This window comes from Hippocampus comes, unplaced genomic scaffold, assembly GCF_001891065.2.
Source record: "Hippocampus comes isolate QL1 unplaced genomic scaffold, H_comes_QL1_v1.1 scaffold313, whole genome shotgun sequence".
Classification (NCBI taxonomy): Eukaryota; Metazoa; Chordata; class Actinopteri; order Syngnathiformes; family Syngnathidae; genus Hippocampus; species Hippocampus comes.
In genome coordinates, this window is record NW_017805037.1 from 170,780 (window position 1) to 188,957 (window position 18,178).

The 18,178-nt window shown below is 45.6% G+C and overlaps 2 protein-coding genes across 2 annotated transcripts; both read right to left on the bottom strand.

Annotated features, from left to right (window-relative positions):
- Window positions 1-5,333: 5,333 nt before the first annotated feature.
- Window positions 5,334-12,404, bottom strand: ralba (v-ral simian leukemia viral oncogene homolog Ba (ras related)). Its single transcript, XM_019863910.1, has 5 exons — window positions 12,230-12,404; window positions 8,488-8,672; window positions 6,687-6,895; window positions 6,427-6,604; window positions 5,334-6,322 (listed from the first exon to the last, which is right to left on the bottom strand). The coding sequence occupies exons 2-5, from the start codon at window positions 8,599-8,601 to the stop codon at window positions 6,200-6,202; spliced, it is 624 nt and encodes a 207-aa protein (XP_019719469.1). The 5' UTR covers window positions 8,602-8,672; window positions 12,230-12,404; the 3' UTR covers window positions 5,334-6,199.
- Window positions 12,405-12,572: 168 nt separating this feature from the next.
- rmp64 (ribonuclease MRP subunit p64) lies at window positions 12,573-16,186 on the bottom strand. Its single transcript, XM_019863909.1, has 9 exons — window positions 16,070-16,186; window positions 15,767-15,921; window positions 15,591-15,679; window positions 15,240-15,368; window positions 15,068-15,142; window positions 14,662-14,960; window positions 13,923-13,981; window positions 13,637-13,833; window positions 12,573-13,562 (listed from the first exon to the last, which is right to left on the bottom strand). Exons 1-9 carry the CDS (start codon window positions 16,152-16,154, stop codon window positions 13,247-13,249), a joined length of 1,404 nt encoding a protein of 467 aa, XP_019719468.1. The 5' UTR covers window positions 16,155-16,186; the 3' UTR covers window positions 12,573-13,246.
- Between the last annotated feature and the right edge of the window lie 1,992 nt (window positions 16,187-18,178).

An 18,178-nucleotide genomic window follows, 5' to 3' on the forward strand; every position in this document is an offset into this window, starting at 1 on the left:
AGACGCTATCTATCGATCAGCAGGTGCAACCGATTGCTGGGGAACTTTTCTGGGCTTAATCAAAAGCGGGAACAGATCAGGATGGATGATGATCAAGACTCGCCCTCCAACTGCGACTCAACTTTTCATGTCACCGCGTCAAATACTGCAAAAATGCAACCACACATAGGAAGCTTGTTTTTTTTTTTTTTTTTAATCAATTAACGCAATTTGTAGCGTTAGAACATGTACAGAGATTTTTTTTTTGTTTTGTTTGTGGTTCAAACGCGTCCGTGTATCGGGTTTGAAGCTCCACAAACAATATACTGCGCTGCATTTTTTTTTTTTTTAATTGAACCACAAAAACATGGTGCCATTGTCAAGGAAGAAAAAGACGGCCACGGAGAACAGGAGAGAAATTAGGAGAAAGCGTGGAGCATTTTGAAAGGCTGCTGGCAATCGTTGACGGCGCCATTTACTGCCGCGCCTTGACATTTTGGTGACGGGGACTCTGGAGTTTTGCTTTCTGGCTACAGGGACGTTCTAAATGTAGTCAAGGTCGACTAACTTCTGGCCTTCTGGGTTTCACCGACGCTGAAAACCTGGAAATTTGTTTTTAATTTGTCAAAGCTCATCCTATTACATCTGCGATGAATTGTGAATGACTGCCTGACCGACTCCGACTGACCTACGACCTGTTCTTGTCAGCGCCGTTCCCTGTGTCAGCCAATCAGCTCTCCCCCGTCGCTCGTGTCTTGCCCAGGTGTGCCTCGTTGTCCCTCATCACATCAGGTTTTGTTTCCTGTTTTTCTTGATGTGTTTCTTTGTTACTTTGCTTCTTATTTTTTGGGGGTCCTTCCCCTTTTCAGGGACACACAAACGTCCCGACCCACGATTGTGACAAACCAGTGGCTGACTGCCGACCGCTCGTGCAAACTAGTTTCTTCACACCAGAAGCTGCCGGCCACTTTGGGTGGCTTTGGCCACGTCCGTCAGAGTGTTTCATGTTGACCCCGTTTCCGCCGTTATATAAGGAAAACTCATTCAAGCACAAAAAAAAAAACATTCCAATCCTTCATTTGGATGCATGAACATTTGTTTCTCGGCAATGAAGTTCGGTTCGTTACTGTGACCCGAATCGTGTTTAATTATCCAAAACTCTCAGAAATACAAAATTAAAACGCCAGAAAACATTGTCGATAGCTCATTATTAACGTCATTACTGAGCAATTCAACATTAGCGCTGACAGACCATGCTTCAATGGGATAATTCACTCCCTCCCCCCGTCCCCATTAAAAATACGTTAAAACCGTTTACGTGCCAGTGCGTGTGAAATGAGCCGTTTTCGACTGTATATGTTGATTGCACTTAAGAAGCTCAATACAACAGGTTTCAGACTGGAAAAAAAAAAACTGCTATCATCTGTATTCAATTGCTCAAAATGACCCGCAACATAAGCGGAGGGTGAGTCATTCTCGCACGGTGTCAATCAAAACTGACCATTGTTATCTTCTTTGCAGCACCTTGAACATGATCATGGTGGGCGTGCGAAACAAATGCACCCCCCCCTTCCCCCCCGGCCCCTGTAGAAAGGCTGTCAGGATTTTCCCAGATGAGGTTATGACTCTCAAGCCTCCTCAGATGAACATTTGGGCTGCTTCATGTGGAGAAAAACACACGGGTGTCGCAGTGTGATTGCCTGCTGTTATTGTGTTCTTTCAAGGAAAGCCCAGGGCACAACACGAGGCACGTTTGCCTCCTCGTGAAAATGCACTTTGACCAGAAAAATACAGTACGATTGGAGGCTCATATATCCAACAACAAAAAAATATAACAACAACAAAAGAGAGGAGCACGGGTGACAACATGTGGGATTGTTTGACTGTGTGTATCCAGCGCACAGAAGCCGCTCTCACCCAATGCTACGGACGTAACTTATACAGTACGGATGGATCAATAATGAATGGCCTGCAAATTTCCCAAACATGCGTCAAGCATTTTTCTCCCCAGGTGAAAATATGCTCTTTCAATGCAAAAAAATTGACGTTATTCCCGCTGCGACAACAATTTATCTTGAAGCTTGGTCAAGAGCAAACATTAAGAAAGTAGCAGTGGGCTTAGGAGACATACCGGAAATAAAATCACACAGCAAATTGACAGAAAATCCGACCTCTGAGTCCTCTGCTTCCTTTTCTAGTTTCGTGAGTCGGTGGTGTGCTGTCACCTCCACCTGTCAATCAATCACACACCACCACATTGGGAAAGAAGCGCAGCCACAAACCCGATTCTGACTTTGTTCATTAGCTGCATGCTACAGGCAGCTGTCATGACAGTAACAAACAGCACTAATATAACAGTGCGTCTCTCTCTCTCTCTCTCTCTCTCTCTCTCTCTTACACACACACACACACACACACACAATATTGTACTTTATCAAAACTTTATAGCAAATACAGAATTACATACACTGTAATACATACACCGCAGCTCCATTAGGTGTGCACAAGTCGGCCACCGGGGGGCAGTATAAGAGAGTCATGCAGACACAAACGAAGAAGACTGCAAGTGAGCAAGGTTAAAACATTGAAAGAATAATTCCCATCTAATGGATGGGTGCCCAACGTAGTTACAATTACTCGGTATTTGGAATATGAGAGGGTCCTTGGGAAAAAAAATCCGGACGGAACCTTCTTGCTGGTCTTCCAGCACTGCAGGAGATATGTCCTTTGGCGCATGGAGGATACTCGTCGGCCTCTATTCCTCACAACCTCAAAACTAGGCCTGCCATGTGGCAGATGAGAATCAAAAGTACTGAATAATGCACAATGTCAAATTGCGTGCAAGGGAATTGCAGCACTTTACATTTCAGCTCCAAAGGACTCCGATTCCATAATACAGGCTTCATCTTGCTTACAAAACGGCAGTCAGGATTAACGGCATCATGATGCAAAGGAGTTCTAATGTAGTGCGCGCATCTGAAATCTGAACGGGATCTTAAAGATTACCTGTCATGTTATTCAAATGAAGACAATGTGATGTCTTCTGAAGTGATAGCAACTAAGGAACAAGATGTGGTTGTATGACAGTCCTTTGTTGGCTTTCCGGGATGAAAGATATTTGCGGTATATACAGTCAAGTGGCTGGCACAACTTCAAGGGTGATTTTACAGCAGATAAAAAATGCAGCTTTTAAAGCTTTTCATACATTTGTACAACGTTATTAATTAGGGAGAACTTTTCTTTTGGACGGAAAATTACATCACAGTGCCTAAGCACATGACTGAACCCGGTAAACAGGTGAGCCGTGATAGTGGTTACCTGAGCTGAGCAACTGTGATGTCATTTTCAGTCGACAGCGAGTGACAAAATGGTCGCCCCCTGAGGTGGATAAAAATGGGTGGATTTTGCTGCTTCATTCATATTCCACAATACGAATTCCACAATACTTACTATATTTGATTAGACTGTGTGGATTGTGGATGCACAAAAATGATCTGAGTATGAAAGTTTGCCTTATTCTTAGTTTGATGATTTGGCCAATGGGGTGAGCACTTGCTTAATTTTTGACGATTGTTCTTTTCCCCTTAGGGAGCCTGTCGTAAGCCTGAGCGCCACATTTCCCTGGCCTACCACAGGACTATATCTATTTGTATCAATAAAATATTAACATCCAGACACTAAACAAGTCCTCAATCACCCATCAAATGTTTGCTTGAAGGATCTATAACATCAAATCACTGCCCTTCATTTCGTCAATCGTCACCAGTGAACAAGCTCGACAGAGAAAGAGACATAAAGAAAATGCACAGTGAGGGTTGTGAGAAAATGGCTGTTTGGACCGAAAGGAAGAGCAAGACTGCCGTCTGCCGGCCGAGGAGAGAACAACTGCTCCCCCGCTCCTCGGAGACAGCGGCGGCAGCTGCGAAAATAGAAGTTCTCCTTTGTCCCTTGCATTTATCTTCCAGGTCGAGCGTAATTCCACCGAGTGTGTTTCTCTTTGCGTCTAATGAAAGAGCACGATGGCGTTTTATCACTTGAACATCCTCATCTCCAACATTAGCTGCGATATAATGAGGGTTACTCAGAGGACGGGAGGCCTCTCTCTGCACAATGATTAAAGACCTTGCAGTGTGCCGACGACACTGCATCGGTCATTAGGCAAACTCACTTTGACCTTTCATATCTTTCCAAATAAGTGCCGTCCCGCGAGTTTAACGGACCACCTAATCTGCCTACTTAGCGCACAAAGTACGGGTGAGGAGTGTCGGGCGAGCGGGAAAATTTGCCAGTCAGGAGGTCTGACATTTAGTTCCCTCAGTGGAGATGCCGTAAAATGCTCGTGGAGCTCACTAGTCGTGATGTATGTAGAATGAGCCGATTCGAGTTTATTCGTGAATTCTGTTTATTAGTTGCGACCTGAATGGGTGGCGCACACATCAATTGAGTGCGTGAGTTACTGCCGTAAAACGCACTGATGCAAAAGATGGCGCCATACCGCTGCGAAGCAGTACAGTACTCCGTATTCGCATTTGTGACAACGTACGCTGGGCCTCGGGGTCTGTCTTCATGTTGAAATTGTAGAGATTTTCCATTGAACGTCATATTTAATGTAGACAGGTGTTGTGTCCGAAAACATGGCTTCTCGGTGTCTATTCTTATGTTACGGTTACGTTTAAATGTAACGCACATAATATTAAAACACAAATAGAACCTAATGTTAAAAACAAACAGCTATAAAATGCATGTTTATTGTATTTTTTTAAGTAAACACAACGGAAGTGTACTGTATTTATATTAAAAAAAAATAAGAATTTAAATTGTGATGAGCCATCAGGACATTTTCCTGAATTCAGATTTTTTTTTTAATGTACCAGTAGAGGGAGCTCACGTATCGCTAGTGGTACAACAGCAACACTCGGAGAATTACTGACGTCGGTCGCGGTAATTTCCAATAGACAATAGAACAAATAAGAGGTAATTCAGCAACTTCTGCATTTGTTTGGCACATTTCAATATCAGGAACCTCTGGAACATACAAAAGCAGGAAATCAATTTTCAACTTGAATTGTTTTGAGTATGTTGTCCCAGTACAGGCAGGGGCAGAGTTGTGAGATTTCCAAGGGCCCCCAAACGTTCCATGAAAAGAATTATTAATAAAGCCCGTTTTGATTTAAAATGATTTTGTCCGAATCGGTCTCTCGTAGTGCATCTTCTTCAAACTTGTCACACGATGCAAAGGGTCCCAAAATGACGACACACAACAGCATTAAGTCCTTTGTGGTTATTTGTGAGAAACCCAAGCATCAAATTCTTGATGATTGTCGAGGAGGAAACTGTTTGGAAAGAAATGAATGTCCAGTATGTATAAAAACATTTATTCAGCAATGCTCACAGGATAGAAATAAAACTTAAGTCACAGTAGTGGGGAAAGAAGTGGCTAACTGAGGAAGGGCAGGTACAATGTTAGAAAAGTTGTATTTCCCGTCGTTAAAACATTGGCATCCAAAACAAAAGTTTAGAGGAACTTACTGAAAATACATACTTGCTGAAATCGTTTTTAGTGGCAACCTCTGAACATCTGCTGTAGTGCATGTTCTTCCAAAGAGGAAAAAGTCACTCCAAAGCTAAGCTGTCGTCAGAAACGGACAGTAAAATGTGCACTTTGGAAAGTGGGTCAAAATGACATCAATATCAGAGGAGCATCATCATATTATTAAAAAAAAAAAAAAAAAGTGACTGAATGAAAGAACGTTTGTCCACGTACGGTCTCACCGAGTTGTTTTGCAGTGGTGAGAAAAGGACAAATCCAGTTTAAAAAGACAATATTAGATGTGCTGTAAATTTGCTTTACGGTGACAGCCAGTAGCATTAGAGTTAGTTTGCAGTACAATAAGAAAACAATCCATAAGGCAGATTAAGATTGAGAAGAAAAAAAAAAAAAAACATAAGCACTGTGACAGCCAATGGACAGAATCAACGGCAGTCAGCATCTCTGAGTTCCAGAGACGAAAATGAAGAGCTAATGTCACTGGCAGTTTGCTCCATCGGTCAGGATCTTTGCTTACTTAGCTCCACATGGCATCAATCAGGAATTAACTAGTTGACATACTGAACTCACACTGGTTAGAAAACGGGTACATTTGAATTGAAAGACAAAAAAATAATAATTTTTAAACACTCTGCAGTCAGGATTGTGCGTCATTAAAGGTCCGTGCGGATTTCAGAGTAGACAGCATCTCTCTTTGAAGCTCTTCTTCTTCTTCTTGTTCTTGCCTTTTCCGTTTTTATCCTTGTTCTCTGACATTTTCTTCTCCCGGATGTCGCGCATCAGGTCGAAGAAAACCTAAAGCGGAAGACCAAAAGCACACAAGCTCCTTATAAAAAAAAAAAAAAAAAAAAAAAAAAAAGGGCCAGTCCCAGGTTCTCCGTGTTGCCTCGTGCGCGTACCTTATCGACGTTGGCCCTGGTTTTGGCGGACGTCTCGACGTACTGGACGGCCCACTCCTCGGCCTTGCCGCGGGCCTCGTCCACAGACACGTGCCGACGGTCCTCCAGGTCCGACTTGTTTCCCACCAGCAGCAGAGGGATCTTGTCCTCCTCCGCCTTCACTCGCAGGATCTGCTCCCTGAGGGCGCATGCGCAGACATTTGTTGCGCTACGCTTTCCTTAGCGCGAGATGAAAACCCGACGGGCGGCCGGTCCGGCACCTGAATTCGGCGGTGGCCGTGAATGACTCGTGCTCGGTGATGGAGAAGACGAGCAGGAAGCCCTCGCCGCTTCGAAAGTAGTTGTCCCTGATGGCGGCGTAGTCCTCCTGGCCGGCCGTGTCCAGGATGTCGATCTGGACCTCCTCTCCGTCCAGGACCACTTTCTTCCTGTAGCTGTCTGCCTTGGTGGGCTCGTAGTCCTCCACGAACTGGCGAGCACATGTTGGGAGATTTCCTCTTGAGATTTCAAGTGCAATTCAGCGGCTCGGTGATGAAGTGCTGCCTCCGCGAGGGAAAACTGTCATGCAGTCTTTGCAAATTTGGGCAAAATGATAAATCGTGTCCGATTTTTCGTCCTTCGCACGTCGCAGACACGTTAAGACTCAAAAGAGACCAGCAGACGTGTTCTCGAACTTACTGACCGCCGTCGACATCAGTGGCCGCCAATTACGTTCTTTTGTTGGAGTGGGCGGGGAAAAGTCTTGGCCAACTCTGATTGGCTGATTTCAGCTCGTATCTCACTGCGCGGCCACGGTTGGCGAGCGTTTGCCAAGGTAGACAATGTCGACTTTCATTCGCAAACAGTTTCTGTTGTCGGCAAGAAATTCTGAATGTTCAAAATGTCTTGGCGACAGGAAAAATTGTTTGCGATTATATTGTATCGTGGTTTTATGTTATGTGTTCCGCTTTATGGCTTTTATTTGATGTTCAATGTTCTGTGATGCGCTACGCTTCAGCTACAGCTGTTACTAAAAGCACTCTTAGGATAAAAATGTATTGTCATAAAATTGTTTGCGAATGACAAACGATCGCGACCGAGAAGGAACCCTGAAGAATAATCAACATTTGCAAACATTCAGAAAATTTGGCCCCTCAGCGGGAAAGGGGCTTCAGCTGGGAAATATCATCATCATAAAATAATCCATGAAAACCCCCCAAAACTGACCAGCAGATGGCAGCATTGAGTCACTTCTGGATGAGCTCATCAGTGTCACAAACAAACAAACATGTTGGATCTTTGGAAATGTGAACAATTAAAAACTGCTTGCGATTGACCAAAGTGTTTGTCGTGTTCCATCTACTGTGGGTGTCACAAAAGAGAGAAAAGATGACAGAGCATCTTGGAGCGCTTATAGACTCACCTCATCAAAACCGAAGGTGATCGAGTTGTCAAATAAGGAGAGCATCTTTTTTTTTTTTTTTTTTTTGTCGTCATCGTCGTGACTCTTTGGGTCGTGTTCCAGTCCCGATTGAGTGAAGTCGAATCATTAATTTGCATGCATTTCCTTATTTGTCTTCAACGTCCTGAATTCACAGAACGCTGAGGAAGTTGTGATTTTGTCACGTGAACCTCAATGAGGAACAACGGGCACGAAAACAACAATATTAAGTGCTCAGATGGAGCATCGGGATGATTCATATGAAAGAGACGTTCTCACATGGCATGCCACAACAGAGGGACCGTTATGAACTGCAAATTGGGAAGGAGGAAAAAAACAACAGCACAGTTGCCAACGCCGAGGAGCAACAAAGAAATCTCATTGCACTCGCTAATTGTTTTTTTTTTCCACCGGCTTAACTCTGGCGAGAGCTTCCGAACACTTCGAGTGATATACCGCACTTCACTTGGAGATAGTGAGACAATGTGGTGGGAGGGGTTGGGGGGGGGCACGTTAAGTCACACACGCACAACGAAAGCGCACGGAAAACGAGCGGAATATTGACAGCGGGAGCCGGCCCAGTGTTCCATTTTGTTCAAACGAGCCCTTTTCGATGGCGATTCAAAGAAAAGCCCACTTACCTCGTCATACATAAACTGCAAGGTCAGCGCCGACTTGCCCACGCCGCCGCTGCCGACCATGATCACCTTGTGCAGAGCCAGGGAACTCTGGTTTTTACTTTTACCCGTCGCCATCGTCTTGAGCGGTTTCGGCCCGGGGCTCGGACACGCCCACGCGCGAGACTTCTCCGCACTCCTGATGCAACCTGCCGGCGAGAAATGAGAGTCGCTCAATGGAATGACGTCCGCAACGAGTCGGAATTGCGGAACACGCAAAAGGTATCGAACGGGCTACGAACGCCCTCGTCGTAATCGACTCATGGCCGAGCCTCGGCGCGATTGTCCAAAAAGCAGACGTGGGCGCACACGACTTGCATCACGAGGTCAACACAAAGGCAAAGTGCGCACGCGTGGCAGCGTCCTCTGCGGCCGTCCGAGCGGGAAGCGAGGCCGCGGCGCGGCCTTCCTGCCTTTGTGAACAAAGCGGGTCAGTGAAAGGCTTGATGGACAGGATGCCCACATGTGCCCTACTCAGCATTTGCGCACGGAGGGGGAGGGAGAGTCGGGGGAGGGGCGGCGAGTGAGGGATGCCGGTCGAAATGATTCAAACGCAACCCGCTTCCACGCGCGCGCGCAGACATTTTGTACCGGCAACAGTGGAAAGGTCCGAGACCAGATGTTCGGCTTTGGCCGACTCAGCAAAAGTGCTTGCAGCTTTTCCCAAACGTGTTGCGCTGCCCGTTCGAGCAACGGCAAAAGTGCAAACGCTTTTGAAGCTTTGACCCATATTTGCGCGAAGATGCTCTGTTGCGTGCCGGCGCGGGGGAATGGGGGAGGGGGCTTCGGGATCTTGAGACCACTTGGGCTGCCGCGCTCATGAAAAATACATCACAGTGTACAACGTGGACGACGGGGTTCCATCGCGAGGGGGCAGGCTTCCCTCCCACTTTAGCGCGGATGCAAGGAGTGGCGACCCCCCCCGTTGACTGTGATGAAAGAGGACAGCGACAACAACCGGGTCCCGCAGAAGAGATGATTTTTTTCCAGCAGTTGAACTTCGCCATCACGCCCACAACGGCCAACTACGAACACATCAATCAAAGCGCAACCCGTTCATCGCGGCTAAATTGTCCCTTGGTCCCCAGCAGCAACAAGTCAAAGGCCCTCTCGGCCGCGAAAGGGCCGTCCGTCCGCGTCCACGGGGAACGTCTCATCCTTGCGAGTCACCGCACTGCCCCCACGAGAATTCGAGCCGACGTAAACGTCGAGAGATTTTGAATCCGATGACGGTTAACCAAATCGCAAAGGCGCTCTGATGGTCTCGATCCAAACGGCGCCGTCTCATCTCAAACAGTATCACGTACAACACGATCCATCTTTATTTAGATAGCGCTCGGCGCTTCGCCTGATCAAGCACCCGCGGACGAACTCGTCGAATATGAAGCGCAAATTAGCCTCCCTTGTAAAGATGCTCTCAAGCGGCGAGGCGGAAAGGGAGCAACGGCAGCCCCCTCGATGCATACCAATGACAGCGCCGATGCCGGGCGATGGACACAGACGCGTCTTTGATCGAACCGGGCGCCGGCTTTAGTTTCCCGCCAAAAACAGCCGTTTCTGAGCCAAAAGGCGGAGAAAACGGGGATTTTTTCCAAAAGCGGTGCAATATTTGTTGCGTTGGTGACACCTCAACCGACAAAATGATGTTTTTTTTTTGTTTTTTTTTTTTTTTTTAAGATAAATGATTGAAAGGCGCTGTGAGCGAGGCTGACTCACCGCATGACTCGAGTTGAACGTCAGCGGTTGTTTTACATGCCGTTCGTCATTCACCCCATGAAACGCTTTGCCTTTTTTCGCGACCGCAAAACACACTTTCAACTGCCGACTAAGTATACCGTTTGCGTGCGAGGTGCCTAACTGGCGTTTCTCTCCAACATCATCGGCAGACGAGCGGCGATTCGTCGCATCAGTAACGATTTGCAAATTGGTTCATTTATACGTTGACGACGACGACGACAAGCTCAAATCTGCTCCAACGTGATTATCTCAAGGAATAAGTCATCGAGGCCGGACGGTTGTTGTCTCCCCGCTATTTCTTTGGGATGAATCATCCGATCGTCTCGTTGCAAAGGCTGATTTCATCAAAGGGAAGAAAATATGGAGCGACTCCTCCCTTTGCTGTTGTGACATCGTCCACTCTTCTGGGAAGACTTTGGAGTGCGCCAGTGGGAAGTTTTGAACATTCATACTTTACTTGTGAGGTAAGACGTCAGCAATGTCGGATCACGGTCTTAAGCCTCGTTTAGATTGTGTGTAAAATGCGTTTTTCCCTTCAACACCCCGTCCCGCCTCGGTCCCTTTCGCACAGGACTGCGAGCTGGGGGAAAAAAAGTATTTGAAAAAGCTGGCCAGCGGAAAAGAGGGTCATGACAATCTCATCACAGCACAGCTTCGTGAAGATAAACAACCCCCCGCCCCCACCGGCACTTCCCTGCCTGTTGACATAATACAGACAATCGATGACAGCTTGGTATGTACTCCCCGAAATCCCTCCCTTCGCTTTCCAAGCAGCGTTAGGAAGGTCTTTCTGAATGCGTCTCGATTGGCAACACGAGAAGCCCAGAAAAGCTTCATTCGCACCACTTCGATGACCAAAATCGAAAGGAGATACAGCAGATTTAGGCGATTAAACAAATAAAGTGACCATGTTTTATTTGGAGCCATGTTCCCAACACGCGTGTGTTTGGCTTTCTGCTAAATCGTACAGGTTGGAACAGGCTATGGGAGACCGCCAATCTCCAGGTGGGAATCTTCCCTTATTTTGCCAGGATGGTCGGCTTTTGTTTTGCCCACACCGAAGGCGAACTTCAGGCAACTTACAACAACCTTGGCCAACTGTGTACATGAAACCTCCCATTGGGGGGTCCTGAGTTGACGACGGAGTTCCGAATTTCTGACTAAAGTCTGTCACTGACCTACGCTAACGCGATAGCTGTCATATTTGCAGCAGGTATTTCTCCCCCCCCCCCCAAAAAAAAAATACTTGTAGGCCATAAAGCTAACACAATCGAATGAAACGTCGTATCCTCGAAATGTCGTAAGTCGGAACCTGCATTCCCAAATGGTTTGCTCCCGCTGAGCTATACACGTTACATTTTGACGATTGAAACGAAAAATTGCACGAGGGCAACCTTGATCTGATCTTAACATTTGATACTTACGCGCGACGGACGCGAATTGTAGGTTCACTTCGATTTACGACGAATGATCATGGGAGTTCACTGATCATTCAGCGGACGGAGAAGAACATCACATGAGTTCCATAAAGCAAGAGGACGCTTGGGTGTGTCGCCGACTCAGCAGGAAAAAAAAAAACTTTTGAGCACCAAACATTCACCTCGGTGGGGAAACAATTCGCAATGACGGCCGCAAATGCGTACCTAAGTTCAGTTCGACTTTCAGCGTACATTTGACATCCCGCTGGCTTTTTGTCAACGACGCCAGCTACGTTAGCCTCAACGGTAACTGAGAAGTTGACGATAAACTATCGGGTCTGCTTTTACAACATACGTTTCGCGATAAAAGACGTTGCTAAAATCATATCGGCAAGTCGCTGTTATAATTGCGAAAGTTGCAGAGTAAGTGAGTAGACTTGACCGTGACTAATTAGCAAAGTAGTACAAACACAAGCCAAAGTGGTAGCTGGGAAGCTAACGACCAAAATCTGAATCAAATCCAACATCTTTGGCAAACATTTTCAACTCACCAATGCAAGATGTGTATTTCCGCCTGGGGCCGATGCTATCTGGAAGTTTGGGTTAAGGGACCATATCGACGCATTGGTTCCCCTAAAATAAAAAAAGAAAAAATAAAAAAACCGAAGCTGAAGCAACAAAAGCCCCACCTTCCGGAAGTCAAACACCAGCGGCCGACAGTCAGCGCCCCTTCTTCTTCTTCTTCTTCTTCTTCTTTTTTGCCTTCCAAGCGGAGCGCAACACTGCCACATAGTGAACAGGAGACTGAAGTTGAGCGCTCAATCATTAAGTATAAAAAGTCGACACAGCCCTGCTAATTTATGTTAAATGGGAGTCAATCAGCACACCGCTGCGACCATGAAAAAAATTATTCATTTCTGTCAGCATCACATGTCCAATAATCACGAACATATACAGTACACAAAAAGAATGTATCGCCGTGACAAAGTGGTTCACGCTGAAGCACGTCTTATATTTGCCGCATCCATTCATGCTGCTGCTGCTTCCAACATGCTCGGTTGTCGACAAAGCATTTTTTTGTTGCGGTGTTTGTAGTACGGCCAGGAAGTTCAATTTTTGTTTCAAAATGTTGCAAAAACACACTTGATATCTCCTAAATGCATTTTGGAAAAAATGTGTTATTGGTCCAAGGTCATGGTGGAGGGAATGGCGAGTGCAGATGTTATGACCATGATGCAAGGGGACAGTGCAAAGAAAGAGTGGATTGCATTTTCCCCCGTGGAGGCAGCACTTCATCACCAAGCCGCTGAATTACAATCTTCAGAGACTTACTTGATTCATTGAACACGTGATTTCCAGAGATCTGATGATTTTTAGTTCATATTCAAGCAATTTAAAAAGTTTTTTTTTCATGATTTTACACTGGTTTGATGATTAAAAATGAGTCTTGTGAATGATTGTCTATTTCAATGTGTCAGCGAGTTATTGATTGGCAGGTCATGGGTCACCTGCAAGCCTGCACAGGTGAAGTGGCAAAGAACTTGATGGCTGGGCGCATTTAAAAACAATCACAGACCCACAGAGGCAAAAATATCATCAATGTCATCCTGGCTGTCATGATGAACCGTCGCTGCTGTTGTCCTGCCTATTGTTCTGCTGATCCAATCGTCATTCGCCGGCGTGGGTGTCACACGCGTCTTTGGCTCGACTCTCCTCGTCGCGTTATTTCTCATTTGTGAAGATTGGAAAAACTGTCTCCTCAATGACCAGAAGCGTTTTTTCAGGCGGCACGCGGCGGAGGGGCGGGGCTTCCGACCCGGGCCTCGAACACCGCAGAAAGCCCGGCGAGCTTCTCGTTTGAACGCCGGCAACTTCTTCTTCATGCTGCAAGTGAAAATGCACGCGACTTAACTTGATGCGCTGCCCAGTGACATGTTGCTGTCTATCGTCGCGCTTACTTGTAACCTGCGGCCTCGGCCCCTCTCATCTGCCGGCACTTGAATCTCAGGAAGGTTAAATGGCGTTTCGTTTGATTCATTTTCTGCGATGCGCACCACAGGATCATTTTGTCCAGACAGGAGGCCATGTCTTTGAACGTAGCAGCTAGCCTGGTGTGTCTCTGGAACACGCGTTTCCTCTCAGACTGTTGTTTTTTCTTTGGGAGTAGCAGAAGGAGAAATCGATTCAATATGAAGCGGCAGCACGCGCATGGCGGCAAACACTGACTGTTGTCCGGTTACATACCTTTGCTGGGCTCCTGCGAACGGTTTGTGCAGGCGTTGCGCTGGCGTCCAACAGCAGCTCTGCAATAGATTTTTTTTCAAAATCATTATCACTATCGTGAGTAACTCCGCAAAAAGTGCAGAGTGCACGTGGTAGGAGGTGATGTTTTTTTTTTTTTGCTAGGGAAATTGTTTTTCTTTGTTAGCAATAAGAATAACTTGCACACACACAACATTGTGGACAGATGGATTTTTAGTCATGATCTGTATTGCTCAGACAGATGGAAGCTTGTTTCGGCAGTAAAAGTATAAAAATACAAAGTACAAAAAAAAAAAAAAAAAAAAACCCCCTCATCATTGTGACCCAAGTCAAAATTATGGGATATTATTTCATAAATATGAGATTAGACAGGAAACACCATAGTGAGTCAGAATAATAAGATATTGATGAGATATTTACCGGTTGGCGCCTTGTAATTTCTGATTATAATGATTTAGTACCTTATAATCATGACTTAAAAGTTTTGCCTTTTTTTTTACCGGCATGAACAGATTTTCACATATGTCAGACCCTGTTTGCAGTTTGTAAAAAGAGAACAAAAACATCTCCACCAGCTGTTGCTCGATACTGCCATCTATAGAGCACCGGTAGCAATGGCACAAGTTCGTACAGTACTGACTTCCGTTTTATTTTTGGTCATCACTGCGTCCAACAATAAATCAGATAAAATTCATAGATATCAAATCCACACGTATCTCACCTCTTTGCACAGCAACTCCCAGGTCTTCTTTAACCTTCTTCATCCTCCCCTGGCAGTTCCCTTTGACAGGAGCCTTCTGTCTCTTCTCCTTTGCCACGTGAGCTGTCACGTGGAGTCCCGATTTTGGTTTCACGGCCAGTAAAGCTGCATCAGAAGGGTCGAGGAAGTCAGCCATATCAACGGGCAGGGTGAAGTTTGTGAGGAAGGGCATTGGCCGAGCATGGGCTACTTCTGCCCGCAGCGCCAAGAGATGCTGGTAGAGAGTGGACAAGCAGGCCAGGATTCCTCGGAAAATAACCCTGGTGGCCAACAAACAACCGTGGACAAATGCTGGTTAATTGACGCAAATCATCCTGCCATCAAATGAACTGGAAGCATTTCGCTGGAACAAGTGGGGGTGACTCACCAGAAGCGACTGAGCATGCTGGTTATCACCATATTCAAGACGATAAACTCACGCTTCATGTGCTGCTTGGATAAGCTGAGGCAAATGTTTAAGGGAAGGTGGTGACACAGAGTCGAGAAGCGCTTGATGTTTCATCTCGGCCTATCGAGCGGCGCATCTGCAGGAAGGATACACAAAAGCTCTGCGACAGCGTTTCAATGCGCAGCTCATCAGTTGCGCGGCTCCCAGCACTTTGAGACATTGCCACTCCAGCGCGGCTTGGCTGGGAAGATCCCCCTCGCCCGCCTCAACGCTCAGCCCACTGAAAGGAGACACAACGACTCAAGAGTTTCATTTGCACCGTGACCATGCCCAAATCAGATTTCCCCATTGCAATTAATGACAGAGCCGTGAACACAGTTAGTATTTCGGCACGGCAACATGACATTATTATGCTGGCTATAAACGTCCTCTCTGACATCCTACAGCTTTCTTTCAATACCACTTTTCTGCACGGGTGAGGCGAGTAAAGTGTTGTGCCAACCTTTGAATCGTATTGGGACACAAATCCGTCAGACTCTGCAGAGCGACGTCCAGCTTCATCTCCTTCAGCCTGTTAACGCACTGTTCCACCTGGATGCCATAAATCAGACGCATGAAAATGCACAGTTCACATTGGACTCGCCCACCACTATCACACGCGTTAGATTGCATCCTCGCCTGCTTTAGCACGCGAAAGGTTTTGTTGCCTCTCGCGCTGTTGTTGAGATTGTACAGCAAGTCGTACAGAATTCGAACTTCCGTCTGAAGAAAGGTACTCCGAAGTACTTTGAGGACTTTGTCGTTCTCCGTCATCAAGTTTTTCACAATCACGCCTGGAAACAGCAAACAACATTTCTTATTTCACGGCACGCACACAGTAGATGTGCCCCACGTGCGCTACACACATCCACACAGGCGGCTTTTAAAGCTTGTTTTGACTTACAGTACACCAAAAAATAGTATGCGAATAACACGTCTAACCTGTTTTTGAAGTAAAGATTACACGAACACTGGAAACAGCACCGGGAAAGGGAACATTTGTCTTGTTCCAGGGTTCTTGTTCCATGTTGTGCTGAGAAAACACGGAAGTTCGGCAGCCAATAGCGAACGTGTATGTCGTGACGTTTCAACAAGTTTTTATTAGAGTCAAGACTGCGCTATTTTGCGCAATTCTGATTTTTGTTTTAAAAAAATAGCACAGTAATTGAACGTCTTGTGATTATGTTCTCACATACACTTATAAAAAACAACTTTCCTTGTTTTATTAGGGCCAGTATTCACAGGCAAATTCCATTTTTTTTCATTGCCGTCTTTTTGGGGTTTTTGCTTTACAGTACGCACCCGCATTAGGGTTGCAGGTGAGATGAATTCTTTCCGAGCTGACTTTGGATGATAGGCGGTGAAAAGCCTTGACCGGTCGTCAGCCAATGGGATGGCACAGATAATCAAGACAGCCAGTCACATTATGTAATTTTATTTTGATAACTTAATTATGGTTATATAGTGCAAATACACAAAATTCTTATTTGAACAACAAGTAAAATACACTACAATTTAAAGGTGTAGCACAATCCAATCAGGCGTCAAATACATGCATACTTTACATCCACCCAGAGAATGCCAACAGTATGATTTGCATTCATGACTGATTGTTCGTCAGTATAGTGTAGAGAAACATATCTCTATTTCCTCACAAGTGGCCAATAAAGAGAAGGCCGACCGGGACAAAGAACGCAAAAGAAGACTTGCTTGCAGTGCGGTCGTCAGCTTTGCGGCTGTTTTGCGTTAAGATTCAAGAACCTGAGAATGAATGACTTAAAAAAAAACGGAAATATGTCACGTTACATTGCACTCGTGGCATCATAGCAATGAAGTTCTCCAACTGGAATCGAGTCTTTCAAAAAGGAATTTCTGAAAGTGGCGGGAGGGCCACAGAAGAGCAAGGGGCTCGGGGGTCGTGCAATGAAGGAAGTCGGAAACTGGAGCATATTCCACCCTGGACTGGTCATCAGGCAATCACAAGGCACATAGACAAACTACTCACATTCAGACCCATGGATCATTTGGAATCTTATACGCACAAGCTCTTGGGGGTTCTAACAGCAAATACATTGCTTAAGTATCTCTGTTTGAAAAAAGACAAACAAATGTGCTGATGACGAAACAGGAATAACCTTTATTGATCAATAAAACATTTTTAAATACTTCTTCTTATTTGACATAAAGACATAATAGATAAAACCACAGATTGTATTATGATACAAACATGGCAAGATTGACATTTAGTTACATATTTATTTCGAAAATGTGTGCGCGTGTGTCTGCAATGCATTTTCAGCACGGAGAGACTCCACTCTATTAAATCCATGCAAAGCATACAGACAGAGGCGAAGATCACTGCTGTCAGAATCGAACAATCATGTACCGTTAATGGTTTGCTCTGATCATGGTTCATCAGTGCAAGTTGTGCGGCGAAAGCTCCCGTCAGGTAAGCGTCAACAATCAGAATTCAGAGTTGGAACAAAAGAGCATCATGGCAGCATCAGAAGGTACAGGAGGTTTAAGAAGCGATAAGTGGGTACTAGATGGGCTGAAAATGAAACAGTGCAAAGAGGAGAGGTAGCGAGATCTACGCAAAGTCTAGATCCAAACCATAATCGCCATTAAAAAAAAATTAAAAAACAGTCATGATTCTCCAGTACATGCTTGTTCTGTGCCTCCCAACAATGTGCTTCAAAAGACGCTTTGTTCAATCAAGATTGTCACTCATGCTTCAGAGAGAGGGGGGGGGGGCATTATACAGATCACACTGTGCATCACATTGTACAGTACAATTTTGTGTCAAATGTTGCCCACTCGGCATCCATTGCAGCCTGGCCATCTCAGAAAAGGGATTGTCCCATCTGCGGCCCCTTCTCAAGGTTTCTCATTTTTCCCCAGATGATATTTTTTTTTTTTTGGTTTTCCTTTCCCTCCTGGGAGGTAAGGTCAGTGGATGTTGTTAATAATTGCCAACTTTGAGACAGTTTGTGATTCAGGACTATCGAAATAATTGTGACTTGACTGGTGATGAGCTGACAAGGTGTAAGT

Excerpts from the sequence above, each read along its gene's own strand:
- rmp64 (XM_019863909.1), bottom strand. The coding sequence starts at position 16,154 with ATGGAACAAGAACCCTGGAACAAGACAAATGTTCCCTTTCCCGGTGCT. Across the intron at positions 13,982-14,661 it reads GGGAGTTGCTGTGCAAAGAG|AGCTGCTGTTGGACGCCAGC; the intron begins GTGAGATACGTG and ends AATCTATTGCAG. Across the intron at positions 13,563-13,636 it reads GCCGAGGCCGCAGGTTACAA|CATGAAGAAGAAGTTGCCGG; the intron begins GTAAGCGCGACG and ends TTTCACTTGCAG.
- ralba (XM_019863910.1), bottom strand. The coding sequence starts at position 8,601 with ATGGCGACGGGTAAAAGTAAAAACCAGAGTTCCCTGGCTCTGCACAAG. Across the intron at positions 6,605-6,686 it reads ACGGCCACCGCCGAATTCAG|GGAGCAGATCCTGCGAGTGA; the intron begins GTGCCGGACCGG and ends ATGCGCCCTCAG. Across the intron at positions 6,323-6,426 it reads CCAGGGCCAACGTCGATAAG|GTTTTCTTCGACCTGATGCG; the intron begins GTACGCGCACGA and ends CTTCCGCTTTAG.